Source organism: Poromitra crassiceps (assembly GCF_964638095.1).
Source record: "Poromitra crassiceps genome assembly, chromosome: 3".
NCBI lineage: Eukaryota > Metazoa > Chordata > Actinopteri > Beryciformes > Melamphaidae > Poromitra > Poromitra crassiceps.
The window spans coordinates 24565403-24584627 of record NC_139625.1 but is presented as its reverse complement, the minus strand read 5'-3'; the positions used below and the strand labels follow the sequence as shown (position 1 = coordinate 24584627).

General features: G+C 44.0%; 1 protein-coding gene across 2 annotated transcripts in view; it reads right to left on the bottom strand.

Annotated features, from left to right (window-relative positions):
• Positions 1–358: 358 nt before the first annotated feature.
• slc25a21 (solute carrier family 25 member 21) overlaps positions 359–19225 on the bottom strand; it is a 143730-nt gene continuing 124863 nt past the window's right edge. Inside the window, exons 5-11 of one of the 2 annotated variants that reach the window (XM_083634166.1) lie at positions 11793–11859; positions 10257–10316; positions 6195–6302; positions 5900–6064; positions 3864–4045; positions 2716–2768; positions 359–1549 (exon numbers count right to left, since the gene is read on the bottom strand). In XM_083634166.1, the coding sequence (XP_083490292.1) occupies positions 1488–1549; positions 2716–2768; positions 3864–4045; positions 5900–6064; positions 6195–6302; positions 10257–10316; positions 11793–11859 (697 nt within the window). In that variant the 3' untranslated portion in view covers positions 359–1487. The remainder of the gene's footprint in view (positions 1550–2715; positions 2769–3863; positions 4046–5899; positions 6065–6194; positions 6303–10256; positions 10317–11792; positions 11860–19225) is intronic. The other variant, XM_083634167.1, reaches the window with a different exon arrangement.

The window sequence follows — 19225 nt, the reverse complement described above, 5'->3', positions numbered from 1 at the left end:
TACCAGATGAGCTGAAGGTGGGTTTCGTACAGAACTGCCTCTACCCCGGGGCTGAGCAACAGGTGTGTGTGTGTGTGTTTGCATGAGTGCTAGGCCTAGGGTGTGCATATTTGTGTAAGAGATAGATCGGCGCAGGGAGAGAATGTGTGCGGTAACCTCCATTCCTCAGTCGCATTTGACTTTCTTGAGCTTGTTGTTTTAGCTTGCGCTAAGCTATGCTGAGGCTCTGACTCTCTCTCTCTTCCCCCAGAGAGAGAGAGAGAGAGAGAGAGAGAGAGAGAAAAGACTGACACTCGGTTGGCTAATACAACCGCCATGGCTGACAGGTTCTCAAACAACAGTGGGCTCTAATGGGGGAACGAGGAGGTGGAGGGAGAAGCGGCAAACTGACGGAAAGCGATATGCTTATAACGTCGCCATGTTGAAATGCACTCAGAGCAAACAAACACACGCGCGCACACACGAATTACAAACCAGAGTTCAATTTAATTTCATTATTTTGTTACCAATACATGCAAGTAACTATCCATAAATGCTCACATGTTTTCCATCTAAAAAAAAAAGGTCTACAGTACAGTGTAAAAGTCAGGTTCATAAAATTTCTTCACATTAAAGTCACAGCCAATAAGCGCTTAATCCATAATCATAACCATAATCTATGGATTTTACATATATTCATAACGCAAGTAATTTTTTTAAAGTGTTAAAATTTGTACAGAGTACATAAAAAATATACGTGCAATGAGTACATGAAAAATAAATCTTCACAATTGTCCTTAACAATAACACTGTAAGGGAATGATTAGGGGACCGTTGTAGCCGTTTGGTTTGTTTCCATATGATGTCAGTACGATGGGTGTGATCACTGAGTCTATATTTGTGTTCATGTTTGCGTGAATGAGTGTGTATATCTGTGCCTTTGTGTACATGCATAAAACATATATATGTATGCTCCTCCTTTACCGCGTGCCAATGTGCACACAGATGTGTGTGTGTGTATAACGCCATCTCTGCGGTGTGTGTGCACGCTGCACGTTGTCTGTTGCTGACCACAAAAGCTGCTTCTTGATGAGCAGGTTTACATGAAGATGTGTGTGATGTCTGATGGAGACGGATGAGCCGGCAGAGGTGTGGTCGGGATGATCTATGTAGTGAGTGTCCTCTTAATTCAATATCTGTGCAGCTGCGTACTGATCATTTCTTCTCAACGTGCCCTGTCGTGACTGTCATGTAAACATGCCTGTTAGCGTTTTACTTCATTTAAAAAAAAAATTCTTGCCATGCACTCTGAACAGAGTACCAAAACGTATAGACAAAGAAGCCATTAAGAACCTGTTGTGTATAATTTAAAAATATATATTTTGTGAACCTGGAAATAATGTTGCTTTTCTTCATCCACGATCAACTGACTTAGTGGGGTCAGTGGAGGGTGTAGGGATTTGAGGTAAGATCCATAAGGCACTCTGGTGGGGTCCCTTTCTCAAACTTTACCAGTTCTTATTCAGCCATCCGGACACATATTCATAGACCAGCAGCATCACTGCCCCACCTGTAACCCAACAGAAGAGGAGAGATACATTGAATGTATCTTTATTCCTATAATCATCTAAACTTTAAGGAACTGTCCCCCCCACCTAAAATAATATAATTTTTATTGGTTCCAATGGAATTGTGACTAAGATGACTAAGATGCTTTGGGGAATCCCGACTAACTATTATTACTGATTATTATGAAACTAATTGTCAGAGATTTTATGGGCATACAACAATGATGATTTAAATTATCTTACCACAGGATATATGCAGGAATCATGTTAAATTCAATACCTTTTAAGACCTTTTTTAAGATCTTTTCAATATATTTTAAGACCTCAACGCCACTTGCGTCACATCAGTGATCAGTGTAAATCACAAGTTTCATCGCGATACAATATTATATAGATTCTTTGGACGACGGTACGATATTTTGTGATATCACAAACTAAGTCTTTGCTGGTATCACAAAGTCTGCCACAATATGATTTTGATTCAATTCAGAGATCGATATGAGACGATATCATATGCCCATTTAACACAATCAGCTAAAAAATTGAATACCTCATCAAATGGCCATTAAGACTTTTTAAGACTTTTTAAGGACCTTAATTTTCCCTAAATTGATTTATCAACTTTTAATACTTTTCAAGACCCAACTCAACTCAAACACCGATTATACAAATACAAACAATCTCAAAGTCAGTTTAGTGAACTGAACTAACTAACTGAACTTAGTGCTGAACCACCTCTGTTGTAACTAGGGTTGTTGTCACGATACTAGAATTTCTAACTTCTATACCGATATCCAGGAAAATATCGATACTCGATACCACGAGGGGGAAAGGGGGAAAATGACATCAACACATCAAGAGGCATAAAAATAAACGAAGACAGATGGACAGAAAACACTTTTAGCAACAGATACCCAACAATGATAGGAAGGGGAAAAATCTGTAGTATATTTGATTTTTCATTAAGAGAAAGCACTGCTGCTATCGATAATGCTGCAAATGAGTATTGTATCGTTTAATTTTTCTTTTGTATCTTGTCGATACTATTGCTACTTTTGACAACCTTAGATGTAACTAGTCAGTGGTGATGAAGACGTTTTTAATATCACTAGCCTTATTATAGTAGTGAGATTATGGGAAATAAATACAATTATGTTATTTAATTTACCTGGTCCAAGTCTCATGATCTTGGGCACCAACCCCTTGTAGAGTGCCAAATACCTGCAGAAAGTGAAAGGAAACATGATGATACTGTTGCACAAACACTACACTAAATACTATGGAATGGTTAACTCACAAAATAAATTATGTCAAGATTTCAATTTTGGCGTGGACTGTGTTCATAATTAATGTGTGCGTCTGTGATAGTGTGCCTGCTTGTGTGTGTGTGTGTGTGTGTGTGTGTGTGTGTGTGCCTGCTTGTGTGTGTGTGTGTGTGTGTGTGTGTGTGTGTGTGTGTGTGTGTGTGTGTGTGTGTGTGTGTGTGTGTGCGTGAGCATGCATGGGCTGGGCGGGCATAGCTGCAGAGCGGAGGTGAGTGTCTGCCTGCCTGCCTGTCTCTCACCCCAGTCAGGTACAGAGAGCAGTCTAAGGGCCAGTGTTGGCGTGTACCTGCCTCTTAATGCGTTCAAGGTGATCAGTGGCTGGCCGCTGCCGCCTCGTGCTCCCCGTCCCGCGCCCTGCCCCCGCCACTGATGGCGTTAATAAGGCTCGACCCACTTCCTCCCTGGACCTCTGTCTGATTAGATTGACCCGTGGAGCGCCGTGCGGCTCGTTAGGGCCTGCTTAACGACGTCTCCCATAGGGACCACTAATTAGCTGGGACTGTGTTGTGTTAGAGCAGGGGACTGGATGTGGCGGAGGGGGCACCCTTTCTGCACCCCTGCAAAGACAACGTTTCAGTGCCGTTCCTGCAGCAGCAGCCCCCACGGCTCCTGTGTCCACTAACTACAAACATCTCGCTGGCCCTTGTCTAGCGTGGCTGCATGGGGGAAAGTGGAAAGCCTAAGGCAATTGCTAACATAACACTAGATCTTTCCTTGAAGCTTCAATTTAGACCTGTCATCCTCAGAGCCTTGGAAATATGTTAACATTTACTGTACAACTGACAGACTGCAGAAATGTATGATCACAAGAGAATATAGCCCAGCACTGATTTCTGAACGTAACGTCACATTATTGCTTCCAGTCATCAGAAAACAGCTTACATCAAGTTATGCATACACTTCCCCTGTAGTTAGAGTGGGAAATTCACACCACACACAAGCCAAATCCTGGTAACCTCTGAATTTGAATGCCCCCATCCCCAGTCCATACCCCTCCTCCCGGTACACCAGGGCCATGGTCTGGAAGCAGGTGCGGTACTTGATCTCTCCTGGTACCGGCTGGGGGCCTTGGATGCGGCTCTTGGCCACGTCGAAGGGAATGTTCACACAGGAGGAGATGGTGCCAGATACTAGGCCGATGGTGAACTTCCTCACAAACTCGAGTGTTGGATCCTGGAGAGGAGAGACGAGACAAAAGTGAACAGAGATACCTTTATTACGGCTGTTTCTGTGTCGTCTACTGTATGTATGTGTGGCATATCTGTATTCTACTCGTCATTTCTGGAGAGGACCCCAGATGATAAATTTGGTTATATATAGAGTATCAAAACATAAAAATACTACAGTAATTGAAACTTATATGGATACGAGCAATAGAGAAAAAGACGGGTTTGATCATGTAAAAAAAAGTGTGAGACAGTATCTGTATGAGAGCGAAAGTGAGTGAGAGCACGAGGGGGCTTGTGCATATGATTGCAAAGCTGGCATGAAAGCCCCGATCATTTTATGGTAGCGGGGGGCAGATTAGTGCTTCCTGACTGAGCTGCGGCTTTCTGATTGGCTGAACAGAAGCACATGTTCTTCGGGGAGCCAAGAGAGAGGATTTATAAACAGGGTTCATGCAGGCAGACTGGGGAGGCATATGGGGACAATTTGGGTAATTGGGCTGTGACTCGGCACAGGGGTATTACTGTACCAAAGAAGCCCAGACTCAGAGAGCTCTGACAGCTAATTGGCCAGGATATTTTTACAAATGACAGCAGCCTCTCTGGTCCAGGCCTTTCTCAAGCGGCTGGACACCCTGAGAGCTGAGGTAAATCAACAGCTAATCCCACTTCTTTCTGTTTTTTCCAAGTGGGATGTGGGGAAGGGGGTAACATACCCGCGGCCTAAGTACACCCATCAACCCACTTCCTAACAGCCTTGAGCAAACATCTCCTCACACATTCACGTCTGAATGATGGCAGTATGCTATCTGCCCCCTCTGCACTATTCTAATGGTGATATGAGAGGAGGCGGAGCTCGGCTGGTTCAATTTGACTAGCGACACGTTTGAGTTGCGAGCTCATTGCTCATGTTGCAGACAAAAGGGCTTTTGGAGCGATGCCATCGTCAGCCCTGCCTGGAGCTGTCAGTGGCCACTGTCCTCTGCTGCCTCCGCAATGGTCAGAGACATCCTCTCACAAACGAGCTCCATCAAACCACATACCTGAGGATCATTCTCAATGGCCACGACCACATTCTGACAACAGAGCTATTTGAGTCGTCCAGCCAGATCGTTATAGTTCAGCCAGATCGTTATAGTCCAGCCAGATCGTTATAGTCCAGCCAGATCGTTATAGTCCAGCCAGATCGTTATAGTTCAGCCAGATCGTTATAGTTCAGCCAGATCGTTATAGTCCAGCCAGATCGTTATAGTCCAGCCAGATCGTTATAGTCCAGCCAGATCGTTATAGTTCACGTAGGATGGCCATGTTGGTTCTCTGTGCATCATACCTCCCTGGAAAAATGTGGAATATAGGAGCGATTGGGCTCCCACTGTAAGCTCCTCTTGAGAGTAGTACCATTGTCTGCTTCCAATTAGTCCATTGGAGTTAATCTAATGCTCCAGTTTGTACATGTGGAACTGGCGTATGGCAACGTTTCCATTAAACAAAATTAACTTTTGTTTGGGCCATCAGGCTCTGCCGGATGTGTAATGTGAAACTTTGAGGATGTTATGGAGAGCAAACAGACGAGGCATTAGCGGGGACTGATCTTACAAGCTCCTCTCTGATTTTTCTTTCCTCCCTGCCGCGGTATTCAGGCTAACCAATCATACTGTCAAACCCTTGTTATTCCCCACTGGCTAGGTGGCTGGGACACGTGCATATCATATAGCCTGAGGTTAGCAAAAAGTGGTAGTGGAAGGATATAAACACCACAGCCCAGCAAAGCTAAAGTGACTCGTCTGGCAAAATGGGCAAAAAGCCAAACGGGGACGGGAGGTATACAGGTGTGACCACAGAGTTTTGATTGGCTTGTTACCGGGCAGGTGGGAATGGCATCCTTGACGTTGAAGTAGAAGCCAAAGTAGATCATGTTGAAAACACCGTGGCGTCCCAGCGTCGACGTTAACCCTTTATTCAGGCCTCTCCGTCCAAAGCCGTCTGATTCAATGATGCGTCTTGCTTGGGCAAATGAGGAGGGTTGCTGCAGTGGGAGAGGGGTTGAATTCAAACAAAACACACGTCAACACCACTGGGTCTGCAAACAAATGAGTAGATTATTGAAATGATCCAAGTTGGTAAAGTTGGTCTGTTATTAGTTTGTTGTTCTTGACCTCTTTGAAGGAATCTCTGTTGGCCTGGAGACTGACTTTCACCACTTCAAACGGATTGACGACCACAGCCTCGGTCAAGCCTGAGCCCAGTCCTGCTACAGACAGCGCCTGGGGGGGGGGGGGGAGAGTCACAATAGGAGTGAAAGTGTGAAAACATTTAATTGGAAAAACGGTTGAATATTCAAAGTTATGTGAGCAATGTGAGTAGTTGAAAGTCTAGAAGTTTACTAATGTATCCAAGCCACGGCCCGATGCTGAATTGTGGTTTTGTTTTCAGAAACTTGAGAAACGGAGACAAAAGCAGAGCGAGACAGAGAAACAACAGAGAAACTGTCTCTTCTACAACGTCCATTAGTTTCTGTCACGACAGTCTTTGTTATCTTTTGACAAATGTCACAAGACACAAGACAGACAAGCACAAGAGGAAGGTGAACAAAAGGTGGCAATAGGAATGTGAGGGAAGTAGAAAGCTGATTGAGAGATGTATAATTAAAGCATTAACGAGGCAGACGAGGCAGAAAATTAACTACAAGGAAGAGATCAAAAACAACTTCAGGCCACAAATGTTTGGCTAGGAAACAAGGATGAAAAAATCTGCCATTTTATAATCATCAGAGCACTCAAATTATTCTAAAACTGTCATAAATAGTTATATATAATGCAACAAGTAGACTGTATTATCTAGAAACGTGACAGGGACTGGTGTTTTGGGGAACAAGTAAGCCAAGGTAAAAAAAGTTTGACAGATTATGAAAGTACAGATTGTAAGCTTTCAAATGATGTGTCATACATTGAAATCTGAAAATAGTTGAAGAAGTTATGCTTATTTGAATCTTCGTAATCACCCTGAAAGTTGGTGAGCGAGCTTGGTTTGCCCATTGACTGTATATTTATGGATGTAGCCTACAAATTTTTGGAATCCTGTGTTAACACATTGAGTGCCACAGCGCTTCAGTAAAATTGTCTGGAGCCTGTGCCAGATTCACTTCCATTCAGTTGAAAACAGCTATAGAATTTTTTCTATTATGGCTATATTAACGGGGCTGGACTTTAATGAAACATTGAACACTCCTGCTTCTTCCAAAGAAGAAATTTTGTTTCTAGACAGTTCCATTATGAAATTACAGCCTCTCAAAAAAGTGCACTTTCAAGGGTTTTCTGTCGTTTTTTTTTACTTTCCAAGATATAGGCCCTTTTATGAATACCTTTTGCACTCTAATTTCGAGCACATTCACTGACTCTGGCTGGTGTTTTCTGATGTGGTGGCGTGTGGTGTGGTTTCTGTGAAGCCTGTGTGCCACACACCCCTCCCCCCCCCCCCCCCCCCCCTCCCCCCTCTCCCCTCTCCACCTCTGAGCTGCGGGCTCCTCCCACACGCACAGAGTTTGTTTTCTCGTTTTTGCCCCGGACAGATCCCAGCGCCCATCAAGAAGGAAATGATGCGCGCTGGCAAACGCGACTGAACGAAAAGGCTTGGCCGTTCGGCTTCGGATGCTGGCTTTCTAGGAAATCGTGTGGAGATAGATAGAAGCATAAGAGCTCAGTTGTGAGCGCGGATGCAGCCGAGCCCACTGTCCGCTGTAGACAGAGCAATATATACGGCTCTGGCAGAAAGCATGCATCGGTTTCCACTTTCTCCGCTGTCTCCTGTACAAAGTAAAGGATCTGAGGTGGGTGGAGCAGCTCCTGTGACGATGTTTAAGGTGGCGCCGTGTGATCCCTTGAAGGGATTCATGCTCACTGGCTAGGTACGACCTTAAACAGCAGAATTATGGAATAATATGAATTATGATTTTAGGACGTCCACAGACGTCCTTGGCACTCCTCGTTACTTTTTTTTAGGACGTCCACAGACGTCCTTGGCACTGAATGTGTTAAAGCACATCCATGGTTGAAGTGTCTTGTCGCCATCTTGGGGTCCTTGCGCAGCTCACGTGAAACGGCACAATACGGGGGGTTTCCCAGAGCCGCAACTCCGCCTGCTATTGGTCCGTGATCGGCAAGCTGGCGATCACTGGACAGGCAACCTGTCAATCACCCCCAAAACATAGTCTTTTCTATCATCTATTTTACTCTAAACAGATGAGATATAAAAAATCAGCCCCTGTACAGCGTACAGTTGTTATGAAAGGTGAAAAATCGCTATACAGGCCAAAACCGGTCCATTCTGTAAACATGCTTAATCACTGAACTTACAAAGTGGGGCATTTTAACATGGGGGTGAACGGGAACAACTCCCTGCCGGGTCCAGCCTCAAGTGGCCACTTGAGGAACTACAGTTTTCAGGATCACTTCCGCAGCTTCCTCTGTAAAACCCCGAGGTAGCCCACGGGGTTTGCCCCGAACGAGCTTAGTTTGCTAACAAATTCTAAGTATTTGGTGATCCTAAAACTGTTATTTGTTATATTGAGTGCGTGCTTCAACACTTCAAACTTGCGTAATATGGGGAAAAAGCAAAATAAAATCTTGATTTGTGCGATTTCACCGTTGCCTACTTGTTACTCCATTCACCAGACCGTGTCACATAGGCATCTGAGAGTCAGTGTATGTTGCAACAATATCTATATATATATACAGTATGCACTGAGGGGGGTGATGGGTGACTGTGTGTGTGTGTGTGTGTGTGTGTGTGAGTGCGTGCAGGCGCACACGCGTGTGCACGCTCAGAGAGAGGCCTGCGTAATGGGAACATGTCAAGAACGTGTCTCTGGCTCATTACTCTTCCTGCCTCTTTATCCTGCTGTCAGAGCCCCAGGACCCATCCTCTCAGACATGCCTCGCTCTGTTTACACAGCCAGACGCACACGTTTTAATTCCCTATTTGTATTATTACTGTATGCGTCCTCATTAATCAGAGTGAAGGCATTCAGCTGTGCCATGCTGAATAGGAGAGGGGGGCAGCCCCAACGCCATTCAGACCCCGATCTGTAATTCACCAGCACTGATGATCCTACGTGATTACAGTACTTGATACTCAGGCCAGGGGCCTCTCAGGGAAAATGGGATTGGAGGCACTTGAGGAGCAGGAAGAGGAGGAAGAGGAGGAAGAGGAGGAAGAGGAGGAAGAGGACAGAGAGGGGGGGGAAGAGACTAGAGCATGATGGATGGGACAGGTAAACATTTCTTCTCGGATGGCTGTGCAAACAAGCCGAGGATCTGCGCCGTGCCGGGGCAGCGTCCGCACAGTGAGTAAAAGCCAAGTCACAGGTAGGCCATCCATCATGCCTGACACTTGGCTGCCACCTGAATAGGTAGGGTGTGACGGCCACACCCCATAAACCAGCCTCTGTCTTGCCTACAACGCCAGCAAGTACGAGAGGAACCAGATTAGTCGGAAGAAGGATGCAATCACTTGTATCTTCACGGCATGCGGTAACCAGGGTGTGAAATTAGCACCCACGAGGCGCCACATGCCGGCTAAATTGGCATTTGGTGGCTAACCCAGATGAACCAGTAACTGTTTAAGACAACATCATTTGAAATGCCTCAGTTATAAAGTCTTTGGTCTAAACTCCCCCCCCCCCCCTGCTGAACACCATACTCTCTCTAACCATGAGCCAATCAAATCAAAACAAAATAATGGCTCGATAGCCGACGGGTTCCTGATTGGCTGGTTACTACACAGGCTTGACACAAAACTGTAGCATCTAAACTTCTGCAAACATTTCCTCTTGATGCTTCTGCCTGGATGGTTAAGTTAGTAGAAACTTTGTGTTATTCCATAGCAGGTGTTATAGCGAGTGACATGAAAATATATATTAACTAATTTGGCCGGTAAAAACTATTCTTGGCAGATTTGATTGCTTACCAACTCTTGGCAGGCGAGCTATAACATTAATTTTGGACACTGTGTGTGTGTGTGTGTGTGTGTGTGTGTGTGTGTGTGTGTGTGTGTGTGTGTGTATGTGTGTGTGTGTGTGTGTGTGTGTGTGTGTGTGTGTGTGTGTGTGTGTGTGTGTGTGTGTGTGTGCGCGTGCATGCGTGCGTGTGTGTGTGCAAGCACGTGTGTTTGCAAGCATCAGGTGTGTGAGTGTGTTCAGGTGTTTTCGTGTTAAGACTCACCACACCAGGAGACAAAGGGGTGAGATTCAGCAGCTTCTTGTATTGCTCAAAGGTGAAAAACTGCAGAGGAAAGACTGGGATGAATGAGCTGTCGAAAGCCACCGCGCATTCAACTGACATCTCTACACACAAACACATTCATGCACGCGCACACATGCATGTCACACACGCACACACACACACACACACACACACACACACACACAATTGAAAACAACATGTTTAAAGGAACATTCACCCAAAAATGAAAATTTTGGAATTATCTACTCACCCCCATGCCGATGGAAGGACAGTTTTTTAGTCCATAAAACATTTGTGGAGTTTCACAGCAAAACCGAATTCTCCTAAACAATTGGGTGGATGGTGACCAACTTTCAAACGCTAAAAAAGACAGGGCACCATACTGCTCGTCTGGCATAATCCAAGTTTCCAGAAGCCCCAAGATGCCAAGTTGACGTCATTTACACCCTGTTTTTAGCTGAAACCTTCACTGTGAGCTGAAAGTGAAAGTGGACTTTCAGCCCACGGCTACAAAAAAAACAGGGTGTAAATGACGTCTTTTCAATTCAACTTGGCATCTCGGGGCTTCTGGAGACTTGAATTACGCCAGACAAGCAGTATGGAGCACCCCCCCCCCCTTTAACGTTTGAAAGCTAGTCACCATCCACTTCAATTGTTTAGGAGAATGCTGCAACAGTGTTTTGCTGTGAAGCTCCAGGACTGTTTTGTGGACTAAAAAACACCCGTCCTTCCATCGGCGTGGGGGTGAGTAGACTGACTGTATTTAAATGTTTTGGGTGAACTGTTCCTTTAAGAGACTCCGGGCCGAGGCTCATGTCTAGCCCAGGAACATTAAGCAGTACTTTGAATTTGACGCCACAGTCTCAGCGGAAAGCAGCAAGTCTAACGCGCCCTCTCGAAAGGAGACACATCCACTGATTTGTTTATCTGAGCTAAGGGCAAAATGCCTGCAGAGGCATTTTAATCCCAGCTTTAATTTGGTTTAATTCTTCACTCCAGACATTTCTCACCATCATCAGCCAGCTTTGTTCGCTGTGTGAGCGATTACCCCATCTTCTCAGTGTGAGTGCTTATGTTTAAAGTTCACACATCCTTGTCTCCAGCATCTCATTATAGAGGAGCTCCATGCCAGCCACCCCGGCCCCTCCACCCCCTTCCTTCCCCATTCACCTCATTATATACACTAGCGGGGAGGGAGAGATGCACTGAAGCTCCCCTACAAACAGGCTACAGCTCAATCAAAAGATGGGGCGCAGAGGAAGGTTTTGCTGTCGATGCTCGTAGGTCAATATTTGGCAGGTTGGCAGCAGAGCAAATAGGAGTAGCAGGAAAGGCAAACATGGCGGAGGGCGTCACGAGTTTGAGCAACATGTGTGTTCCATGTTGGAGTAAGTCGTGTTGTTTTCATATGGTGTTGCAGGACTCCAGCCGCGACGCTGAAACCAGAGTCTGAGGGTTGCGTCATGGTGCAAACAGCTCCACCGCTTGTATGGGCTAGCATGCACTATCCTTTACCTTGACTGCTCTCTTCGGTGTCTCTGCCACGATTGGAGGAAGGATTCCCTTATAGAAGCCCAAGATGCTGCAGGGAGGAAAAATACACTGTTACATTACATATGGCAATCTGATGTTACTGCTTTCCACATATTGTCACTTAAATGAGTTATAAGGTTCTATCAGTCGTTTTGATCAAAAAGACGTTAGTCACACAATTTGCATTTTATGCCTTTGTCTGAGCAGGTTCAGTGGTTCAGTGTTTGCTCAAGGACACATGGCTGCGGGGATCGAACCTGTGACAGTTAGATGAGAATCTCACCAACTGCTAGGCTGATGCAGAATATGGAATGTGAAACAGACCTTATAATGCCAAGCCAAATGGCAATAGAAAGTTTCACTGCTGCCGTTTTGCACTAGTACTAGATTTTGTTATTATAAAACCACAAAACCTGCTATTATCCCACTACCCTACTAGTATTACTACTACTACTAATTATAATATTAATAATAGACAAAGCTTGATCATTTTAAACAATTGAGTAATTCTCCTCTGTTCAACCATCCAATACAACTACCGGTAGTTAAATACCTTTGTTAAAATATTAGTCCTATTGGATCTTTTTGAACTGTACAACAATGTCTGATTGGAATATCTTGAATTGGACACGACTCTTACCGAGTCAACTATCATCTGACCAATTTTGATGAAACCAATTATACAAACAATCAACAAAACAAAATGGAACACCTCTGTTGTACGACCCAATGCATAATCCAATAATAATAAAGCCTCTAGTATCAGGATGAGGATGTTTCTATTAGGGAGCTGAATCAGAGAAATATAATGGGTGTGAGAGTCAGGGAAACATGATGATTAAGAGAGACATGATTTCACCTTTTCACAAAGATATCTGTTGATTTAAACCACTTGCTGTCAAAGAAACGGCTGGCGACTGCACATGTATCCAAGGAAACTAGTCTACAAGCCTCCCTAGGTCACAGAGGGGGTGGAGCAACGACTGGGACAGGGAATTGGCCAAGTATATTTGGAGAGAAAATGGGGAGGGGGAGGCCAAGAAACTCTGGTATGCCAAGTACAATGATGGGTTTGGGGCGTGGGCTTCACATCCAGTTACAAACCTCAGAGCCCCATGGTAGTATCTATCAAACAAGCAAACAATCTCCACTAAACACTGTAGCATTTATTAATCAGGTGACCGTCAAGCAAGGGCAGAAATATTGCTGCAAGCAACCAATCTTTTTCTAGATTCTGAAGAAATACACATAACTTATCTCTGAAGAAGAACTCATTAATTTCATCAAATGATTTGGCCACATGTGTGTGTGTTTTCATTCAATTGAATTGTGGGGGAAATGCACATGCGTTCTGGAATGTGTATATATAACACATTTTGTGCTCTCTTTGCACAAAAGAGTTATGTCATCAAAGACTTGGTCAGGTGATTGGGGGAGACCCTCACTGTACTTTAAGCGGCAGGACATAGCGCGTGGGAGGAGCCCGCTAGTCCCCCAGTTCCCCCTCCCCCCGAACAGGTGCCCCGACTGACCAGAGGAGGCACTAGTGCAGCGACCAGGACACACACCCTTAATCCGGCTTCCCACCCGCAGACACGGCCAAGCCGGAGGTAACATGGGGGCTCGAACCTGCGACCCTCGTGTTGGTAGGCAGGGGATCTACTGCTGCACTCCCCGGATGCCCCTAGCTTTTCCTCCTGTCTGTAATGAATGTTCACACTTAGCTTGGTAAAACGTCTTTCATGTATTCTGCACCCAATCAGGCTGACCCAATACATGGAACTCATTACTGAATGACCTCAACCTGTTGAATCTGGTCTCTATGGGAGCTTTCATCAAAATGCTAACAAAGGGCATGGAGATGGACCTTGTTGGAAACTGTCCCTGTTCTCTATTCATCAATCATATTATTTAACTGATGTGATTATTTATATTATGCATTTTACATTACATACATTATGTTGCTTTATGTGTTTTTGATGCTGCATGTAGGTCTTTCCTAATTTCCTAATCTTAATATTTCCCTGGTAAACAAGGTTAAATGAACTTGCATCGTTTACACACAGCTCAGATAATGTCAGGTTAATTGTCAATCACAGAAAATTATAATTTCAATAATTAACTTTCAAATACTTTCCTATAATGTCCACATTTGCTGGCACTCATTGCACACAACAATTTGGCAAAACACACCTATCTGATACATTGGTTGGGAACACGAAGCCACGATAGGTATTTGCATACTGTATACTATATTTAGCAATGGTCTGGACCATGCATCACCTCAAGTGTCAGAAATATGGCCATTAGTTATTGTGTAGATAACAAACTGTCATTTGCAACAGCAAACCACTAGAGCTCTTGTTTTCCTCTTCTCTCATTCCTAAATGTTATTTTAAGGGGAGTGCCTCAAACTGAAACAGGTAGAACAGGTCTAAATCTTTAAACAAGTACAACAGTAAACATGACATCTTCCTCCTGCATTTACAGTAGGAACTAATGCATTATTATTAGCCAATTCAACCTGGAATGGGTCTGGGCTGCATAGTTATATGTATACATACAGTGTACTAAATATATTGTGTCATATTTATGATGAATATTCCAATAGGCTCTATGCACACAACACTTCTGTGTTTGACATTAGGTCACACACTTCCAGCAGAGTCTAAACTATACTAGTCTTACATTAGTTATATCGTAGCTAGAAAACCTGCATAAACAACATTATTTTTGGTCTATTTTATTCCAATGTGTGTGTCGAGGGTTAATTACGTTATGCCATGAGCTCAAAACATGTTAAAGTACAGGACGTTTTGAACTCATGGTATAACGTACAAACTGGAATAAAATAGACAAAAAATAATATAGTTTAGGCCTTTTTTTTTGCTACGATATGTATAGGACCAGAAGTAGTCTAACATCAAACACAGAAGTGTTGTGTGCATAGAGCCTATTATCTATCTATCTATCTATCTATCTATCTATCTATCTATCTATCTATCTATCTATCTATCTATCTACGGTATCTATCTATCTATCTATCTATAAATTTGGCAATGTGGGCAATGCCTGTCTGTCTGTTCTCTGTTTCAATTTTTTGTGCCGGCCACAGCTATGCCAATTTACGTGCGATCAGGCTGAAACTTTCAGGGGGTGTAAAGAGCACCCGTGCGGGTGACCTGACGGAGCCAGATTTTGTAATTAGGGCAGATTAATTGCCCTAATTGCCCTAAGGCTGAGGCTATAGTTCAGCGATGATGTCATCAGTCTGAGGCTATAAGTGATGGGAGTATAAATCAGGGAGGAACCAGACTGAGACGATGGCTTCTGCCCCTGGGCTGTGCGAGTGACCTGAGGGAGCCGGATTTTTTTATTAGGTGATTGCCCTAATTGTCATCAGTGATGTCATCCATGATGATGTCATCAGTGATGTCATAGAGCAGGTGATGTCGCAATGCGCAGTGGTCATCAGTGATGTCATAAGAGCAGTGAGCCCGCGCAGCGGCCGAGCTACATATGCAAGCTGCAGGGCCAGCTCGGCGAGCTGCAGGGTGGGCGAGCCTAGGAATAGAGCGCGCATAGCGCGCAAGATGCCTAGTTTCATTATAGCCCTTACAAATGAGGTGGAAAAAAATGAGACAATAATGCTTAGGATACATTCCATGTCTAATGGTGTGTGTTCACACTGCAAGCAACACGCCCATCAAGTCATTTGAAGTCCATTCATTTCCTACAGAGCTTGGCGCCCGGCCGGGGAAATTCGGCCCATTTGTGGACAAAGCTCTCGGCCGAGAAAACTCTTTCCAACTGTTATAATATCTCAAGACAGACTTTAAAATAGATGTTTTTTTTTACCGTTGGGTTCCCAGATTGCATCTTGCACTATCTAAAATCGGTCAGGATAGAGTGACCCATCAACCAAGTTGCTTTCAGTGTGAACACGGGGTAAGAGCTGAGAGGGAGAGAGAGAGAGAGAGAGAGAGAGAGAGGAGTGCATATTGATATTGAACACAGGTCTGTGGACAGGGAAGACATTGTGGCGTGACCGACGGCAGCCTGTGAACTGCGGCACCATGCTCTATTGTGGCAACACACTCCACAAGTCAACAGAGATGTTCTCGGCTGATTGCCTCCAAGCGTCAATATTTGTGTTGATGGAACTACATTATGAGCTGAACACCCGGAGAAGGGACAGGACATTAACGTTGCGCAGTGACCCCCAGCTAATTATCAAAAACACTTGTCATCAAGTGACAGAATTAACCTATTTCATCAACACCTGAAGTTACATGAGCGGTACTGGCTTTGAGTAATTGAGCCACAATAATGAGATTATGGCCGAGGGAAATCCCTCCTGGAAGCCCAAATGAATCCCTCGTATCGTCTGTGTACACAAGTTATTTCAGGCAGACGGAAGCCCCGGCCCTCGGCTCTCTTTGACCATGCAAATGGTGGCCACAGATTTCCCGGGTGTGGTCAGACTGGGGAGCCACCAGGTGACAAAGGAGGAGTGAAATTTGTTACAGACCAAATAAGGCTACCAGTGACTGGCCATCATTTGAATCCTGATTTGATTTCCAATGTAAAGCACACACACAAGTCCCTTTTTGGCTTTCCTAAACAAATGGCCTCCTGACACAGCGAGCGACTGTGGGTGCCAGCTGGCTGTGTGTGTGTGTGTGTGTGTGTGTGTGTGTGTGTGTGTGTGTGTGTGTGTGTGTGTGTGTGTGTGTGTGTGTGTGTGTGAGTATGATTTGTCTTTCATTTTCATAAACCTTTCCTTTTTTTAACAAACCCCATCCATCTGGAGAGCAGCTTAACACTGAAATAACCGGACAGAAATAACCAATTATTCAAATTGGATAATCGCCATCAGCCACAAATTATGATTTCTTAACATTAGAAATGAATTGTGTAAATATGTCACGGATCATTTGAATTTAGCAAAAAAAAAGTCTCTTGATCTCTTCATCGTGTTCGTGGCAGATTGTACTGTGGACTGGCTGTGTTAATTTTCACAGCATACAGTGAGGAAATCCATGAGAAATCTGAGTAGCCATGGGGAACTCTTCACCAACCTGTAAACAACCTGCATGCTTCATCTGCAAATATTTTCATTTTCGCAGCGTCTGCTGTCACCTTGACATTGTCACTAACAGACACAATACAGTGACCAGGTTTCACAAGAGAAAAGCACAAACACGTGTCTATTCTGTGCTGTATATTATAGAGACCTGCTAAACTTATTCTGGATCATCATGCACATCATCAGATAATTATCAATTCACATCCATCTACCAACCTGAATAGAATACAATGTAAAGGTTAAAGAATGTAATTTTTTTGTGATTACATGTCCCATTTATGGCTTGTTGACTGACACAGTGGCAGTGGTTTACTCACACAGATTATAAGAACTAGAACAAAGCACCCTTTGGGTGTTTCTACCTTTTCCCCTTAACTCACGCTTGACCTGTGTTGGACTTTTATTCTGAAGGGCTGTGGGAAGTGTTTTGGACCTTTATTGTGAAGGGCTGTGTGTGAAGTGTGTGTTGGACTTTTATTGTGAAGGGCTGTGTGAAGTGTGTGTTTGGACTTTTATTGTGAAGGGCTGTATGTGAAGTGTGTGTTGGACCTTTATTGTGAAGGGCTGTGTGTGAAGTGTATGTTGGACTTTTATTGTGAAGGGCTGTATGCGAAGTGTGTGTTGGACTTTTATAGAGAGCCAAAGTCACACCCCTTCCGGTAGTGCCCTATATGAACCAGTGTCGGAAAAAATAAGAGTGGTGGTGAACGGTGAGACGCGAGAGACAATCTTTTTCTTATCCCATTTGAATTGTGCCATGAAGTACACATGTAATGTTTGTAATTCAATTTAAAAGACTAGAAATTGGGTGGAGAGGTTGTGACGGGCTATGTGAATTATTTGACTTTTATTGTGAAGGGCTGTGTAAACAGTCAAATATTGCTGTAGCACCCCATGGGTGTTGTTTTTATTATTATTATTATTATTATTATTATTATTATTATTATTATTATTATTATTATTATTATTATTATTATTATTATTATTATTATTATTAATAAATTATTTTGGAGGCAATCAGAGCAATGGTGTGTCTTGCAACTCCGGACAGACAGACAGTGAGACAGTCAGAGTGACACACCGCCAATTATAGTAGTAGGATACAAAGGTGGTCATACATGAAAGGGTGGGTCTTTTGGGTGATCAAATGGGCATCTTCCATCCCAGTTGTTTTGTTAAATTAGGCACACAGCACCTCCAGAACAGCAAAACAGTACGTTCTGGTGGCCTAGTAGTAGTACTGCCTCTCCTCACCTAAATGCAACTCTAAGACTATAAGTGGTTTTAAAAGTTTTCACCTGGCTGGAACTCATTTTCTCAAGATTTTTCCTCGAAACCCAAACTGTGGTCTTTTGTGTATCAGCTCATCTTGTAAAACTCTTGCTTCTAATCTCCAGGATATATATATATATGTCACACGGCCAGGAACTCTTTGTGAGGATGACATAACCAGGTAGATTTATACAAAATTCAAATGTAGTGTGTAAGGTAATGTGTCTAGCCATTTTGCCATAACAAAACGCATGCCATTTGGTGGACACATTTATCTGAAGTGCCTCACACTTCCATGGGTGCATGCATTTATAACGCGGGTGGTCCCAGCAGGAGTCGGACCCGGGACCCGCACCCTGCAGTGTCGGTGTCAGGCTCGACTCATTGACCAATGCAGGCCAGCTCTCTGTGCACCGACGTGAGGAGGACCCGTTTAATATTCCTGCGACCATGATTTGAGAGCCGACCCGGTGTGTGGGTAACACTGGTAAAGAATGCTGGAGAATAGAGGTGTGTGGGTAACACTGGTAAAGAATGCTGGAGAATAGAGACTTTTTGTTTGACTCCAGACGGAAACACTTAACACGTGCTCACGCTGCTGCACCCTCATGCGATGCAACAGAAAATGAGAACACACAACACAGCCTCACACATGTCACACACTCACACAGGCAGAGCTACTGCATTTAATGCTTACAGGACACAATATACAGTACGTAGTTGCAAATTTCCCTCGAAAACCTAAGTTAAAGACCCCCTAAAGTCAAATGATGTTTGCTTCTTGTTCCCACAGTTGGACGTTTGAGCTTCACTGTGCAGACTGATTGTCTGTGCAGAGTTTGACACTAGAAGGCGGTTTTCACAATCTGTCTGCTGAAAGTGGAAAGCTTCTCTGTGCATATTGAAAATCCAATTTTCCACAAGCTTGATTTGTGATATCACAAAGAATTTGGAAGCCAATTCTGGTCCAAGATTCAACTTACACAAGTGTGATGTGGAAACCTGAAGCCTCCAGTGCACATATACGGAGAATGGACTTTACAGTGAAGTAGGA